The 15,668-nt window shown below is 50.5% G+C and overlaps 1 protein-coding gene across 12 annotated transcripts in view; it reads left to right on the top strand.

Moving 5' to 3' along the window:
- The window catches only part of SMARCA4 (SWI/SNF related, matrix associated, actin dependent regulator of chromatin, subfamily a, member 4), an 81,532-nt gene that overhangs the window by 47,074 nt on the left and 18,790 nt on the right, over positions 1-15,668 (top strand). For 8 of the 12 annotated variants that reach the window (XM_016153439.2, XM_036233706.1, XM_036233707.1 and 5 more), the window contains 10 exons: positions 1,308-1,421; positions 2,156-2,263; positions 3,332-3,418; positions 4,273-4,319; positions 5,351-5,517; positions 8,002-8,165; positions 10,273-10,500; positions 10,772-10,870; positions 11,127-11,204; positions 11,935-12,153. In XM_016153439.2, coding sequence (XP_016008925.2) covers positions 1,308-1,421; positions 2,156-2,263; positions 3,332-3,418; positions 4,273-4,319; positions 5,351-5,517; positions 8,002-8,165; positions 10,273-10,500; positions 10,772-10,870; positions 11,127-11,204; positions 11,935-12,153 — 1,311 coding nt within the window. The remainder of the gene's footprint in view (positions 1-1,307; positions 1,422-2,155; positions 2,264-3,331; positions 3,419-4,272; positions 4,320-5,350; positions 5,518-8,001; positions 8,166-10,272; positions 10,501-10,771; positions 10,871-11,126; positions 11,205-11,934; positions 12,154-15,668) is intronic. The other 4 variants (XM_036233704.1, XM_036233709.1, XM_036233710.1 and 1 more) reach the window with 1 other exon arrangement.

The following is a 15,668-nucleotide window of genomic DNA, read 5'->3' as shown; positions in this document are numbered from 1 at the left end:
GAGGCGCCACAGGGACCCCAGAGAAAGGCAGAGGTCTTGAGGGTGATCTCAGGGGAGATGCTCAGGGATTTTCTGACCCTGCACTCCAGGCACAGGGGGTGCACAATGAGGAATATGGCTGGGGGTCAGCAATGGTGCCAGAGCAAGGGAGTGAGGCGCAGCTGGAGGGCTTCAGGGGCCTGTCTGTCCCTTTGGGAAGTTCAGGTGTTGCTCTAAGGGGACTGGGAAGCTTAGAACTTTTTAGTCCCAGGAGCAACATGGTCAGATTCTATATATTTTGTTTTTAAAGAGCTCTGTGGCCAGTGTGTATCAGTGTCTGTGTGCCCATGGGTGCCATTGTCAGTCTAAAAACAAGTCTGAAGTCCCCAAGCCAGCTCCAGAATGACCCTCCTGTGCTAATGGGGTTTGAGCCGTGTTTTTAAGCCGGCTGCAATTTCTGTTGAAGGCAGTGAAGCCTCCAGAGCCTGGTAACTGAGGTAGCAGGCATAGCTGCAGAGGTTAACGAGTTTCACTGCCCACTAGTTACCTATAATGAGGTTTCCTTAGACAGGTGCTGGACAGCTAGGGCCACCACAGCATATATACAAAGGATCCTCTCTGCTGACATCATCTTTGAAGTCCCCTCCCTGGCACTAGTTGAGGCTGAAGCCCTGCTGAAGGAGAAAGTGAGGCCTTTCTGAGCATCCGAGGACCCTCATCTGAAGATCTGAGGAGCAAATGCCCTAGTTTTATTTTTAAGCTGACCAAAAGCCTTGCCAAGAAAATTTTCAGGAAACCTATAGAATAAAAAGTTCAGGTGTTGTCTTAATTTTTCACCTTAAAACAGTTTTTTTAATGTAACTTTTGATCAGAATAGCAGGTACCTTGGGAGAGCAGTATTTTTTTCCCTCTATCCACCCTGAGTGAAATGAGAGCAAATATGGGGCTCCAAGTGGTGGAGCCCCCTGTGAATCACCCAGCTTAAACCACACATTTTACGAATATGACCCCCATGGTGCCACTTTGGGCACACTGGGCATGCTGGCAGGTTTCCAGGCACACAAATTCTTATTACTTCTGGGAAGTGACACAGCGTGTTGCCGTGTTTCTCTTCATAAGGCCTGCAGAAGGAGCTGCCATGGGGCCTTTGGTCCCACTTCTGTGGATTTCCAGGGAGGGACCTTGCTGTCCCCTGCCAAGCCTCATAAAGCAGAAGGTGGTCCTAAGAGGGGCTGGGCCCACGGTGACTTCAGATGACCCTGCGCGCTCATCTTCCCTGCCCCTACTTTGGAAGTAACACTTGGTTTACTTGTCATGTGGCGTGCCAGGTGGACCTGAACGAGGAGGAGACCATCCTCATCATCCGCCGTCTCCACAAAGTGCTACGGCCCTTCCTGCTCCGGAGGCTCAAGAAAGAGGTTGAGGCTCAATTGCCCGAGAAGGTAACGTGGGAGTTTGAAGCAGAAGCAGCCACAGTACGGCGTGGTATGGGGCTCCCCTGGGCTGGGCCTGGTCAGGGGGCTCTCCCGTGGGTGCCAGCCTTTTTTGGTCTCATGGCCTTGGCCTTGCCCCCCAGCATTCTAGACTCAGCCCATCTTGGGGGCAGCCACTAACCTCTTCTAGGTCACTAGAGCAGAAGGCAGGAGTGTGTTAGGTTAGAGTACAGACTCCCACCTGTTGTCCATGGGCCAGGTGCATGGACAGGTCCTGCTGACCACATCACAGGAGCTTGGAGACCATGGTCTCGCGGGGCTGGGCTGCTCCTCTCTGTGAGTTGGCCCTGAGTTCAGTCCCACAGCGACCCCCCAGGGCTCCCTCTCCTCCCCCGGCAGGGCTCAGGGTTCCTGGCCACAGTCCCCCCTCCGGTCATAATTGCCTTTTGCTTCCTAGCCAACTGTGGAGAAGCCTTCGGAAGGTGGCAGAGTTATCCCTTATGCCCCAGAGTCCCTGCCAGTACCACCACATTGCTCTGCCCTGCTACACCATAGTCTTAGACTTCCCCCACGTGCCAGCTGTGGGGTTTCCCCCCATCACCTCCAGGTGCCTCTATCAGAGCACATATCCCGGGGTCAGGATGCCTCTGAGAGGCTTAGAGACCAGAGATGGGTGGGCCTAGGCAGGGAGTTAGAACGAGGGCCCCCGGGACCATCACTCATAGTACCATGTGCCTCCGCAGGTGGAGTACGTCATTAAGTGCGACATGTCTGCCCTGCAGCGTGTGCTCTACCGGCACATGCAGGCCAAGGGGGTGCTGCTGACCGACGGCTCTGAGAAGGACAAGAAGGTTAGCCCAGCCCCTACTTCCCCACCTGGGTGTCCAAGGTGGGCAGGGGTGGGCAGCTGGCTGTGTGGGACTTCAGCACACTGTAAGCACGGGGTCTTCCATCTCCTTGGAGCTTATTGTAGCTGTCAAGGCCCAGACTGCTGGTGACCCTGAGGCAGCACGGAGCCATTGTTTGAGTCCTGGCTGGTGTGAACAGGCTCAGTCTGTAAGGCTGTGGGAGCAGAGGCTCATAGCCTGTTTCTGGGGCACACTTAATTCCCCAAGACCTTCCCAAGTCAGCTGTTATATGGTATCCTCTATTTTTATGAAATGTTGGCCCCTACAGGTGTAACAGTTGGCAGTATGGGACCCAGCACTAATTCCAGCTGAGTTAGAATATTCTAGAGAGCCCCACCTTCCCAACTGGGAAAATGCCTCAACAGCCAGGACCATTTAGCCCTTCACCTATAACCAAGTGACATTGCCTTCTAGGATCACTGTGAGGTCCCGGCTTCCACCCCATCTCCCAGCTCCTTTTACTAGGACTGAAATTATCCTCCCAGGTCCCTTGATCCCATGCCCAGTGCCTTGAGCCTGCCCCTGCCTTCCCATTTCCTTCTCCACATGTTTTATTTGGGCCCTTTCTCATCTGAGCTGTGGCAGCACCATGTTTCATGGTTGACTTTTGGCCCACTGCACCCACCCACCCCCACATCCTTCTTTAACTTTGTAGCCAGAGATCTTTGTAAGTCATCGTGGTCCATCTGGCTGCAGCCCCCCAGGGACTCCCCACAATGCTCAGGACAAAGCTGGCCTTGCAAAGCATTTGTGATTCGGCCTCAGCTCTGTCCGTGTTATTTCCCTTTCTCCCTACCTTCCACTCCTCCAGGGCGGCAGGCAGTCTCTGCACCCTCCTGAGCTAGTTTCAGGTCTCGAACCCCCACAAGAGCCAGGTCCTCACTCCCAGATTCTCTGCTATAAGCCACAGCTCACCCCAAAGCTTCTGCTTCTATAGTTGTCCTTCCATCCCCTGTCCCACCCAATCCTGGGACAAGACCCGATTTGGGAGCCTCTTTTCTGCCTCTCCAGGGCAAAGGTGGCACCAAGACCCTGATGAACACCATCATGCAGCTGAGGAAGATCTGCAACCACCCATACATGTTCCAGCATATCGAGGTAAGGCCCATTTTCCCCAGCCCCGGCCCTGAGTAACCGTCACCAGGATGGCAGGCCGGCAGCACCCCTGCCAGAGACAAGGCCCTCTTCTCAGAGCAACCGTCAGTGCTGAGCCCCTAGGCAGAGAGCAAGGTTGCTTCTCCCTGACAACTAAAAACAATGGTTTTTAATGATTTGAATAGGCAATGCCTGTATGTTTATTTCCATAGGTTTTCTGTTTGCATGTGCTTATGGTAAAGAATTCAAACAGTGAAGGGAAATGTGTGATAGAAATGGAAGCCCCTGAAAGCTCACCCTCAGATAACCACAGAAGTACCAGGAAATTCTTCTTTGGGGTCATTTTCCATCTGGCAGGGTCACATTGTCTCTGCTTGTTGGCATATTAGCTTTCCCCACTTACTGACATGTGGGGCCGTCCTGGGTCAGTGCATCGATAGCAGCTTTCCTCTTCGTGAAGGCTCTGGGTCAGAACCTTTAGGGGCCACAGTGTCCTTTGAAAATCTGGACTCCTACTTCTGAAAAAGACACATATGTCTGTATTTTTTGGCCTAACGCTCAGGGTCGTTGCAGTTCTCCTGACGCCCTTGGGATTCCCTTTCGGCACTCCCTGAGTGGTCTCAGGAGCACACTGTTCTTCCGTGCTCATTTTGGTGGTTAAGCATGTTACATCGTGACTTTGTTCCCTCATTGAAGGAGCACGAGGGAAGAGACATGAATGGGATAGAAAAGCTGCGTTCGGCATCTCCGGCCTCAGCCACTGTGGATGATCGCCGAGCACTGGTGTGAAGGCTTAGAGATGTGGCACCAGGTGGCCTGTTTCTACCCCCACTGAATTATCTCTTATTCCATTGCAGGAGTCCTTTTCTGAGCACCTGGGCTTTACTGGTGGCATTGTCCAAGGGTGAGAAGCTTCCCAGATGGGTGGGGTGGGCAGGTGGGCCATGTGGCATTGTTTCGCACTTGTTTTGTTGACTTTATTACTACTGTTATGTTGGTCCAATTTCAAAGGCAGAAATACAAATGCAAAGAAGAAAATAAAAATTTTTCACACTTCAAGGGTTGCCCACCATTAATCTCAAGAGGCAGAATTGCTATGCAGACCTGGCTTCCAGGCCCTACTCTGTCACCTCTAGGCTCTGTGAACCTGGACAGCTTTCCTAAGCAACCCAAGCCAAACTCTGTCCTCCAACAGAGAGAGGTCCTTATACATGATGTACTAACCACTGTGCTGTGAGTGTGTTTTCTCCAGCATTGTATATTACATGCAGCCCAGGCTTCCTTAAGCCCCTGTTGTTGGATGTGAAAGCTGCTTCTAGATTTCGCCATTGCCAACAACCTTGCTGACATGTTCTTGGAGCTAAAGCCTCTGTCGTTCCTGTGGGGTACTAAACCTCTTCCAAAATCAGAGGCACCACACCAAAGAGCAAAAAGGTCTCCCAGTTTGTGTTTTTTTATACCACATTACTGTCCTGGCCCTGGCACATCAGCAGTCATGTCACACTGTCCCCACCATCTCAGTGTCCACATCTGTAAACCAGGGCTCCTTGTCTGGAGAAACTGCAAGAAGACTTTAGCCCTACATGTGGCTCATTGTGGGTGCTCTACAGCATGAGCCGCTCCTGATGTTTTAATGAAATGGAGACATTGTCTGATGTAGTTAGTTACTAATAGCATCTTTTCTCACTCTTGCAAGTGTCTGAGTAGGACGATGATTACATAGTCATTGTCAACCAAGGATGGCCTGGGTTTATTTTAGCTGGGTTGAAATGGCTTTATTGGACGGGGGGAATCTGCCTGGGAAGCCACTTCTGTGTCCTTGACCCTGATGACCAGCCTAGGTAGGCTGGCGCAGGCCAGCCTGGAAGTTGGAGCATGCCTCCTTCTCTGCCCACTTGCAAATTAACATTGTGTATTCTCTCCTCCACTCTCCAGGCTGGACCTCTACCGAGCCTCGGGGAAATTCGAACTCCTCGATAGAATTTTGCCCAAACTCCGTGCCACCAACCATAAAGTGCTGCTCTTCTGTCAGATGACCTCCCTCATGACGATCATGGAAGATTATTTTGCTTATCGTGGCTTTAAATACCTCAGGCTTGATGGTGAGTATACTGAGAGAGACATTTGTTAAGGGGCGTCGTTATCTGTTGCTGCCAAAACTTCTGGCCCATGTGCCCTCCCTTGCAAGGCAGGGCAAAGCCTAGAGACTGTAGGTGTCTTTGGAAGAGTGAGTGGAACAGGGTTATAGGTCTGGGAGGAAGGGCTCTGGAAGTTTTGTGACTGAATCGGAGCCTATGGCCTGGAAGAGGGGCTGGGTCTTTGCACTGACGCGTTGAGGCCAATGGTTAAGAGGTACGTACCCAACTGTCCTGTTTGGTTGGAAGTGACAGACACCCATATTCCGTGCACATAAGGGAAAAAGTATAGACTCACATACCTGAACTCAAAGAGTTATCTTGCTGGATCCAGGTGTCCAGATGATGTCAGAACAGCCTTTCTGGAGCTCTTGGCTCCTTCGTCCTCTACCGTGGCTATATTCACAGTCATCCTCTTCCGGCTTCCCTTCCCCCTGCTCAGCATCCCCAGCAGAGCAACATCCCATCCTTTCCTCTGGACGTTGGCCCTCATTAGGCTGCGTTGAGCCACATGCTCATCTCCACTGTCCTGATGGCTGTGGAGCTGTCACTAGTCAGGCCTGGGGCTAGAATCAGACTTGTCCCTCTCTAGACTGAGAGCATCGTGGAAGGGAGGGAGGGAAGTAGACGCTGCAGGGGTAGGAACAGCAACTCCCCTGGCCACAGCATTTTGCACCCTCATGGGAAGTCCTGCAATTCTGCCTTTTTTCCCAGCACATAGGAGTTCAGGGGAGGAGGGCGCTAAAAGAGATTCTGATGACATGCAGGACACGTGGTATAACATGTCAACTAGCCAGGGAGACCCTAGGGGGAGTCCCCACCCTGTCAGACAGTGGGTGTGAACAGGTTCACAAGAAAAATGAACTTGGGAGCTGCTGAGGTAAACACAATTAAGTAGGTTTTTTCTTTCCTCACACAACTCAGTCTTTAAACTCATTGCCAGGTGCATATCCATGGCCCGATGCTCCAGACTTTGTGCCAGCTCTTTTACCTTTCTCCGTGTATCTTGTGGAACTGTGGTTTCATAGACCACGGACCTGTGGTTGCTGGGCTGATTGTCTGTCAGTCTCTGCCCTCCCCTCCTCTGTCTAGAACCTGCCTTGTGTGCCTGTCTTGCTTCCTCAGCCCATTCTTGGAATTCTATCCAGGGCAACTTTTAGAAACACAGATCTAATTGTATGTATTGCCTCGCCCCTCCCTCTGTGCTTTGGCCTCTCCGTCTACCTCTCCGTCCTTCAGGGGCCAACACTTTGGGAGGGCCGGTTCTTATCTATGTCACTATTCCAAGCCCCTAGAGGAGAGGTTGTATGCAGAGAGCATGTTCCCACTCACTCTAATACCCCGTACGTCTGTTCTTTCTTTTCTTTCTTAACGAGAAGTGTCCTTTTCAAAGGGATGAGGACCCTGGGCTGGACGTGGTTTCTCCCTAGGACCTCTCACGGTCACTATCACATGAGTAGGAGCTCTGGTAAAGAATGGAGGAAGAGTCGGGGCTCAGTGACATAGAACCTTCCACCATCAGAGTAATGCGAGTACGGACATAGGCTGGATGTCTGGAGGAGGTGGCCCCTGCACCTGGGCCTGCCCATGCCTCATCAGAGGCCTCAGCTCCTTCCCAGAGCTGGGACAGCTGTGGACATATCTGGATCCAGGACTCTAGTGGGCAGTGGGCCCCTGTACTGCTTATTGGGACATGTAGGTGAGTTGCAGGAAATGTTGGATTTGAGTTTCATTACAAAAACTGACTTCCAAATTTGCCCAAGGCACCTCTGCTCCGAGATGGCAGCAGCCCAAGGAGCTTAGATACTCAGTGATGCTTAGGGTCTTGTCCTGGACCATCACTTGCTAGTTTCTGTGACTCAATAAAGGAGAGAGGCCTCCCTTTCCTGCCCCAAGAGAAACGAGTCCCTGATGTAAGGCACCTATGCGCGCGTCCATCTTTGTGAACAGAAATTCCATCGCAGTCAGATTGAGGGCAGGCGTCAGGCCTTTGGCCAGTTGCCTATTTCTGCATTTTTGGGATACGCAGTATTATCAGCATTAGCTGGGGTGTCCCCCATCATCTGGTGGAACAGTTGGGCAGGAGTTGGTGGTAACAGCGGCACTGACGGGGTGTGGCCCTTGTGGCCTAGGTGTTGCTGGGCTCCAACTCCCGCCTCGTCTGGTTCTTAGAGCAGCCCTGTTGTACGCAGAGGAGGTCGGCCTGCCCTGCGGGGCTTTCTCATCTGGGGTAGGGGGACTGGCATTCAGCAGTAACGCTGCAAATCCAAGTCACTCGCTAATCACAGCTCAGGGCTACAAGCTGAGTGAGCATGGCCATGACTCATGTAGCCCTGGTGTGACATGCGGATTCAGTCTCCGCTCTCCAAAGCTGGTCTTTTTCTGAGTATCCTCGCCACCACCCACCTTTCCCCAGTCGCCCCACTAACCTAGTTCTCCCTTGCCTGGTAGGAACCACAAAAGCCGAAGACCGGGGCATGCTGCTGAAAACCTTCAATGAGCCTGGCTCCGAGTACTTCATCTTCCTGCTCAGCACCCGGGCCGGGGGACTCGGCCTAAACCTCCAGTCGGCCGACACTGTGATCATTTTCGACAGTGACTGGAACCCTCACCAGGTAAAAGCTGCCGGCCCCCTGCGGGGAGGAGCTTAAGGCCTCAGGGAGACCTTGCTGGCTGGCCATCATGAGTGCCACCCGCTTCCTTGACATTTTCCCAAGCCCTGGAGCAGCAACACCTATTGCTCCTGAGAGGCCTTTGGAGAGAAGCCCTGAGTATTCATTTCCCTCTGTTTCTCAAACCAGAAGTAGCTTTGTATTCTGATTATGACAAAAATATGTGCCATCATGATAGATTTTTATTTAAATCCTGGTAATACATTAATGTGTAAAGAAAGTGTAAAGGCCCTAGTCCTATCACCTGGAGGTAGTTGTTGCTCATTTAGTGATGCAGGTCCTTCAGGGCCACGTTCTGAGTGAGCACCCGCACACTTGTGCTTTGTTAAAACATTTGGGGCATATTTTATGCACTTTTGGTACTGTTGCTGTTTCTTAGCTGTATGTCCTCCATGGTGCTTGAGCTAATAGATACAAAGATGTAATATCTTATAGATCAATAGCTTTAAAGTATTTAACTTTTACCTGTTTTATTGTAAAAGTAACATGGTTAAAAGCAAATACCAGTGATTCCACTTTTCCCTTCCCCACCCATCCCACTCTTCTCTGAGCTTATGCTATCATCTGTATGTTCCGTTTTTCACAAAAATACAGCGTGTTCCAGCACACGTCCCTTCCCTTTAGCAGCTGGTGTGTTTCGCCTTTGTGTGAGCATGCTGGGTCTCTACCTGGCCGTTAATCAGCTGCCAGCTCCCTCAGCATATTGCAGCCATGAGACTTGTAATTCAAACTCCAGTTGGCAGGGGTCTGGCCTTTTCTTCCTCGGCATGACCACTAGCCCCTCTCAGGGAGGCCTGTCTTTTCTTTCTTGGAACACCCACCAGGTCAACCCTGAGAGGTGGGATTGCTTGGTCTGCAGGATTGTCCCTTTTACAGTATGGTTACTTCTACCTAAGTCAGCTTCAGAGGCTCCCTAAGTTCCTCTCCCACTGATGGGCTGTGAGCATGCCCTCAGCACAGTTATCAGTATATAAATTGTAGCCTGTCTGATGGGAGTATGCCCTAGGTGGTTGCTAGTATCCTTTTGTACCATCAGTCTGGGGAGTAGTTCCTGCCTAGCCCTCAATGATTAGTTGGTTTCTCGAGAGGTTAGGACATGCCTCCCCCGTCAGCAGGCAGACAACAGGCAGAGACTCCCATGGAGTCCTAGCCTCCCTCGGTCACACTGGGAGGCATCAGAGGCCACTTAGCTCACTGTAGGACAAGGAAGTATGTCACTGAGTACTGGCCCTGCCAGGAAGCATACTAGCCAAGCCAAGGGGCCAAGCTGTGTCTTCCATCAGGTATGGCTTTTGCCATCTCCATTGGATACAAATCTCGATTTTCACCCCACACAGTGCCAGAACCCTGACACAGGATTTCATGGTAGCCATCCTGGTTCTGTGCTGGAGTAATAATCAAATAGCCTTAGAGGCTGTGGCTACCACTTTATCACACTGTATTCCATACCAGGTGCTGAGCTGAGCACCTGATGCCTGTTCGCTGTTCTCATGCGCACAATGGCCAGGAGAGGGGATCATGTCTGCAGTGTGTTCTGAGGCTCAGAGAGTTTGGGCTCAGACCGAGGATGCACAGCAGAGAAATAGTAGGGTCCATGACCAAAGCAGGCATCACCGTCATGCTATCCAGTTTTGGTCCCATCCTATAAACTGTACCCTCACTGTGATATGGCCACAGTGAGCACATGGCCTTCCTGGGGTAGGCGAGGGGACCCATACAGTTTTGATAGGAGCTGCATGGGAATATAACCACCCCCCTTCCCCAGGAGTTGTCCTCCAAAACTGTTTTCTTGAGTATCTCTCAAATCCCACTAAGGTAGAAAGTGACAATTCTGCAGGAACTCAGGGCGAAATCGTCCTGGTACAGGTTCCATGCCCTGTACCTGAGCTCCTGCCTGTGCAGCTTCTGGGTGGGGCGGTCAGAATGGCCAGGCAGAAGGCAGGCACGTGAGAATCGGAAGGCCCTCAGCTCTCCCGATGACTTCTCAAAGTCAACTTCCTCTTAAAACTCTAAAGACCTGGCTGGGGACTGACCGATGTCTCTTCCCCAGGACCTGCAAGCACAGGACCGTGCCCACCGAATTGGGCAGCAGAACGAGGTGCGTGTGCTCCGCCTCTGCACCGTCAATAGCGTGGAGGAGAAGATTCTGGCTGCAGCCAAGTACAAGCTCAATGTTGACCAGAAGGTGATACAAGCTGGCATGTTCGATCAGAAGTCCTCCAGCCACGAAAGGCGTGCATTCTTGCAGGCCATCCTGGAGCATGAGGAGCAGGATGAGGTGAGGGCAGCACCGGCCCCGACCCCCCTCCCTGGCGTGAGTGGTGGACGCATGAGCGGCTTTCATTTTTGTTTTTTTTTTTTTTACCTTTTTTGCACTTTTTTTTTTTTTTTTTTTTTTTTGCATCCCTTTGGAGTAAAGGGAGTGTGGGCTGAAAGGAAAGAGGATGAGTACTTGCTTTTTCTTTGAAGTGGTTTTTTTTTTCCTAAACTGCTGGTGAAAGATGCCGGATTGACAGCCCTGGAGACTGAAGTCCTCTATTTATCCACAGAGCAGACACTGCAGCACGGGCAGCGGCAGTGCCAGCTTCGCCCACACTGCCCCTCCGCCAGCGGGCGTCAACCCCGACTTGGAGGAGCCACCTCTAAAGGTGAGAGGGGTAGTTCAGTCTCCATGCCCATTCAATCCTCGGCTTCTCGGCTGAGACGGCCAGCAAGGGCCCTAATCCCACGGAGCGTGCGTGTGCGTGTGCGTGTGTGCCTCTCACTGCCGTGTGGGTCCCCATCCACCGCAGCTGGACTGGGACCGCCAGCTCATTTCCCATGGACGCCGCCGCTCGCCTCCGAGCCCGGCCACCGCCCAGCCTGGTCTCTCTGCCCTCGAACTAAATGTGTGAAATCTCGTAGGAAGAAGACGAAGTGCCCGACGATGAGACCGTGAACCAGATGATTGCCCGGCATGAGGAGGAGTTCGACCTGTTCATGGTAAGTGCTGCAGGTAGGGGTGGCAGTAGCCTCTCATGCCTTTAAGGTGCTTAGTTTCCCACTCACACGAAGCAGAGAGCTCAGAGGTGTTCACATGCCCTGCCCTGTTGACCTCAGACATAGCAAAGAGTCTGTGACAGAGGTTCCTTGGCAGATAATGAAGCTGGGGTGGCCTCACAGTGCCTCCTAACTGACCCATCTTTCTTTCATGTTCTAAGCATGTTGGAGGGGTCGTGGATCACATACCCAGTCCTCTTGCCACTTGGAACCCTTAATCCACAAATGCCCATCCTCCCAAGTCTGTTGTCCTTGAAAATCCCTTTCAGAGGGTGTTAACACTGTCCAAGACCAAGGGGCTGGCAAGGGCCCCGGTTTCAGACTCTCCTTGCCCCTGGGTGAGCAGCATTGAATTAGATGGGGCTCTTCTCCCTGGCAGGCTCTGTGCCTCAGTCAGCAAGGCTATTATACCCTGGAACCATCTCCCCGTTTTGATCTCCCTTCTGTGACTTTCCTGTCCTTTATAGTTTTCTCTGCTCCCAGAAGCAGAGCCCCTAGCCAGAGCCTGACATAGGAGCCAGGTCACCCAGAACTGCTGTTTAACTACCATTGTGCCATTGGTCCCCAAGGCAAAGAAGCAGCCCCTTGTCAGTGTGCCCCCTTGCATGTGCCACTATGTCTTCCTGTGCTGACACCTCTCTCCCTCTGTCCTCACCTGCCTGCTGCTCCCCAGCGCATGGACCTCGACCGTAGGCGCGAGGAGGCCCGAAACCCCAAGCGGAAGCCGCGCCTGATGGAAGAGGATGAGCTGCCCTCGTGGATCATCAAGGATGACGCTGAGGTGGAGCGTCTGACCTGTGAGGAGGAGGAGGAGAAGATGTTTGGCCGCGGCTCCCGCCACCGCAAGGAGGTGGACTATAGTGACTCGCTGACTGAGAAGCAATGGCTCAAGGTACATGCCAGAGAGGGCCGGCCAGGGTGGGGTTAGGGGACCAGCATGACTTGGCCTTTGTCTGAAACCATAGGTTCCCTTCACCCATTGTTGGTTTTTATTCTCGACAGCAACAAACACTTCGGTCATGGGGTCAGATTTGCTCCTTGTCTCCCAACCAAATTCAGAAAGGAGTGCCCACGCCATCCCCAAGTAGCTCCATACTTGCTGCTGGGTGTGACTAGCCTTTCTGGTTGTGAGGGTTCACATTGTGAGGTTAAAGCAAAACATTGTTGGTCTCAATGTGGCACTGGCCTCCTGCGGGTCTGTCTGTAAAAAAAACACAGTGAGAAATTAGTATGCATCCAGTTGCCCTGTGAAGTGGTCAGGAGTACTGATGGGGTCAGGCAGCTCCACTTGGACATGTCACCCCCATAGCATGTCACCCCTGGGAGCTGGACTACTGTCCCAGCTATGGGGAGTGAGGGAAGAGCAAGCCCCTGACAAGACTGGCAGGCACAGCTGCTCATGGACGTGACATAGCACTTGTTTTCAGCAAGTCGCGTCCAGCTCGTGTAGCTGCAGCTGCAGAATGCTGAATCAGAGCCAGGGGTACCTGGTAGGCCCTCCTGACTCTGCCCCCCGCAATTCTTCCCACCCCAGCCAAGGGCCCCACTGTGTCTGCATGGGTCTCCAGCAGTGAGGCACCACTGGGGTTATAGCAATAAATCAGACCCTCTCTCACATTTGGAGCTTTGAGTGCAGAGCTGATGATTAAGCAGCCAACTTGGAAGTTACTTTGTCAAATGTCCCTGAAGCCACACCTCCTGGAAGGCAGATGGAGCATTTGGCTGCACCCTGCCCAGTGTCAACCCACCCCCTGCGTGAGAGATGCTGCCTTTGGTCATTCATCCTGGGGCTCCCCTGGGTTGACTACAGCTCTGGTCCCCTCCTAGGCGCTCAGGCAACTCCAGACTTTCGAGCTTGCCCACTGAGCTGTGCGTGAGAGAGACGACTGAAACATGTCAGGGAACCAGGCCAGTTTTGGGGTGGGGTGGGTGCTGTGTCCCATTTTCAAGCCCAGGGCTCTAGGGGTTTGAAGAATCCCCAAATGAAGAAACTTGGGCCCGGTTACAGACTCATAACAGCTCCCAATGGAGCTGTCACCAACCCTGTATTTTTGAGTAGATGCCTTTTGCACATTTGCTATTAACGTTTTGTACACATTTCTTTTTCTTTTTGAAGTATAATTTATATACTGTAGAATTTGCCCATTTAAGATTTACAAGTCAGTGGTTTTTACTACATTCACAGAACCATGCAACTTCATCACAAATCAATTTTAGAATATTTTCATCACCCCAAAAAGAAGCCCTCTTCTCTTTAGCTGTCTTCCCGTCCCTTTTTTTTTCTCTAGCCCTTGGCAACCACCCAATTCTGGACATTTCATACAAGTGGAATCATGTAATATGTGATCCCTTGGTGTTTGGCTTCTTTCATGGGGCAGAATATTCATGGTTTATCCCTGTTGTAGCACATAGTATTCCTTTTCAAGACTGAATAATATTCTCTATATGGCTGGCTATACCACATTCTGTTTATCCATTCATCGGTTGATGGACACTTAGGTGGTTTTCCCTTTTTTGGCTATTCTTAATAATGATGCTATGAACATTTCTGTACAAGTTTTGTGAGGACATACATTTTGCTTTATCTCGGGTATGTTACCTAGAAGTGGAATTGCTGGATCAAATGGTAATTCTGTTTAACCTTTTGAGGAACTAACTGCCAGGCTGTTTTCCAAAGTGGCTGCACCATTTTACATTCCCACCAGTAGAATACTAGGGGATTTCCTTGTTTTCTTGTTAATACCTGTTATTATCTGTCTTTTTGATTCTAGCCATTTTAATGGGTTTTAAGTATCTCTTGGTGGTTTTGAACACCATTTCCCTAGTAGCTGATGATGCTGAACATCTTTTCATGTGCTTATTGGCCACTTGTATATCTTATCAGATGTGTGATTTGCAAATATTTTCTCCTTCACTTTTCACTTTCTTCATGCTATCCTTTGGAGCACAAAAGTTTTTAACTTTGATGAAATCCGGTTTATCTATTTTTCTTTTTGCATGTGCTTTGGTATCACATCTCAGAATCCATCACCAAACAAAAGGTCACAAAGACTTAACTCCTATATTTTCTTTTAAAAATTTTAGTTTCAGCTTTTACATTTACATCTTTCCTCTTTAAATTCATTTTTATGTATGGCATTAGGTCAGGGTCCACTTTCTTTCTTTCACACGTGGCTATCCACTTGTCTTAGTGCCATTAGTTGAAAAAACTGTTCTTTTCCCATTAAGCACATGGTTTTTTGTACATCTTATTAATTTACATTAATTTAAAAATACCTTTGCCCAAAACAACCCTCTTCGCTCTTGGTGGTAGATGTGTAACTGGCACCACTTTTTGGGCAGCCATGTTGATACCATAAATGGCACAACCTTTCAGAATGTTCCTGGCTCTTGCCTTGCTGGCCACAGGACCAGAGACCCTGGTATTAGACATTTTTAGGGCTACCATAATAATCACCACAACACATCGTGGCTCAAAACAACAATAATTTATTTTCTCACAGTTCTGGAGGGCTAAGAATACAAAATTAAGGTGTTGGCAGGGCCTGGTACCTCCAAAAGCTCTAAGGGAGGGTTTTTCTTTGCATCTTTCAGCTTTTGTGGTGGCCCCGACATTCTTTGGTTTGTAGCCCCATCACTCCATTCTCTGCCTCTGTCTTCATGTGACCTTTCCCCTGTGTCTTTCTGTGTGGACTTTTCTCTCATAAGGTCACTCTAATTGGATTTTGGGCCCACTCTAACACAGGATGAACTTATCTCGATTCTTAAGTAATTACATCTGTAAATAACCTATTTCCAAATAAGATCACATTCTGAGGTTCCAGGTGAATATGGATTTTAGGGGACACTATTTAACCCACTACACCCCTCTGGGCCTACAGTGCCCACCCTCTTCCCCTTGCAGACCTTCCTTTAGTCCCTCTTGCCTGCCATACGCCCTCCATGCTTTTCCTTTGGCCTGGTTGCTTTTCCCTCCCTCTACCCTTTAGATGTCAACATAGGCGCCACCTCCTCTCTCAAACCCCTGAACAGGACGTGTCTGCTCCATAGTCAGAGCACCACTCACCCTTCTTCCTAGCACTCGATACTTTTATCACCATGTTTACAGGAAGTCTGTCTGATGAGTTCTCTTTGGGTTTAATTCAGTGCTGTGTCCTCAGTGCTAGGCCCCAAACCCAGCTCATGGTCACAGCCCATAAATACAAGATGAATGACCAGCGTGTCCCTTTGTGCCCTGGCCCCACTCCCTTTTCTCATTCCAAGCTCCCCTGGAAACCTGGCTCCCCTTCACTTTGTTTTCAGGGATAAACGTTCAAGTTACTTATCACTGAGAATGAGTAAGTGGAGATTATTTTAAAATTAATGTTTACATTCATTTTCTTCAACTCCATAGTTTTACTTCCAGTA

The sequence above is a fragment of the Rousettus aegyptiacus genome, unplaced genomic scaffold, assembly GCF_014176215.1.
Source record: "Rousettus aegyptiacus isolate mRouAeg1 unplaced genomic scaffold, mRouAeg1.p scaffold_m13_p_16, whole genome shotgun sequence".
In the NCBI taxonomy this organism is placed as follows: domain Eukaryota; kingdom Metazoa; phylum Chordata; class Mammalia; order Chiroptera; family Pteropodidae; genus Rousettus; species Rousettus aegyptiacus.
Note: the sequence above shows the minus strand (reverse complement) of the source record. Positions and strands in the feature narration are given on the sequence as shown.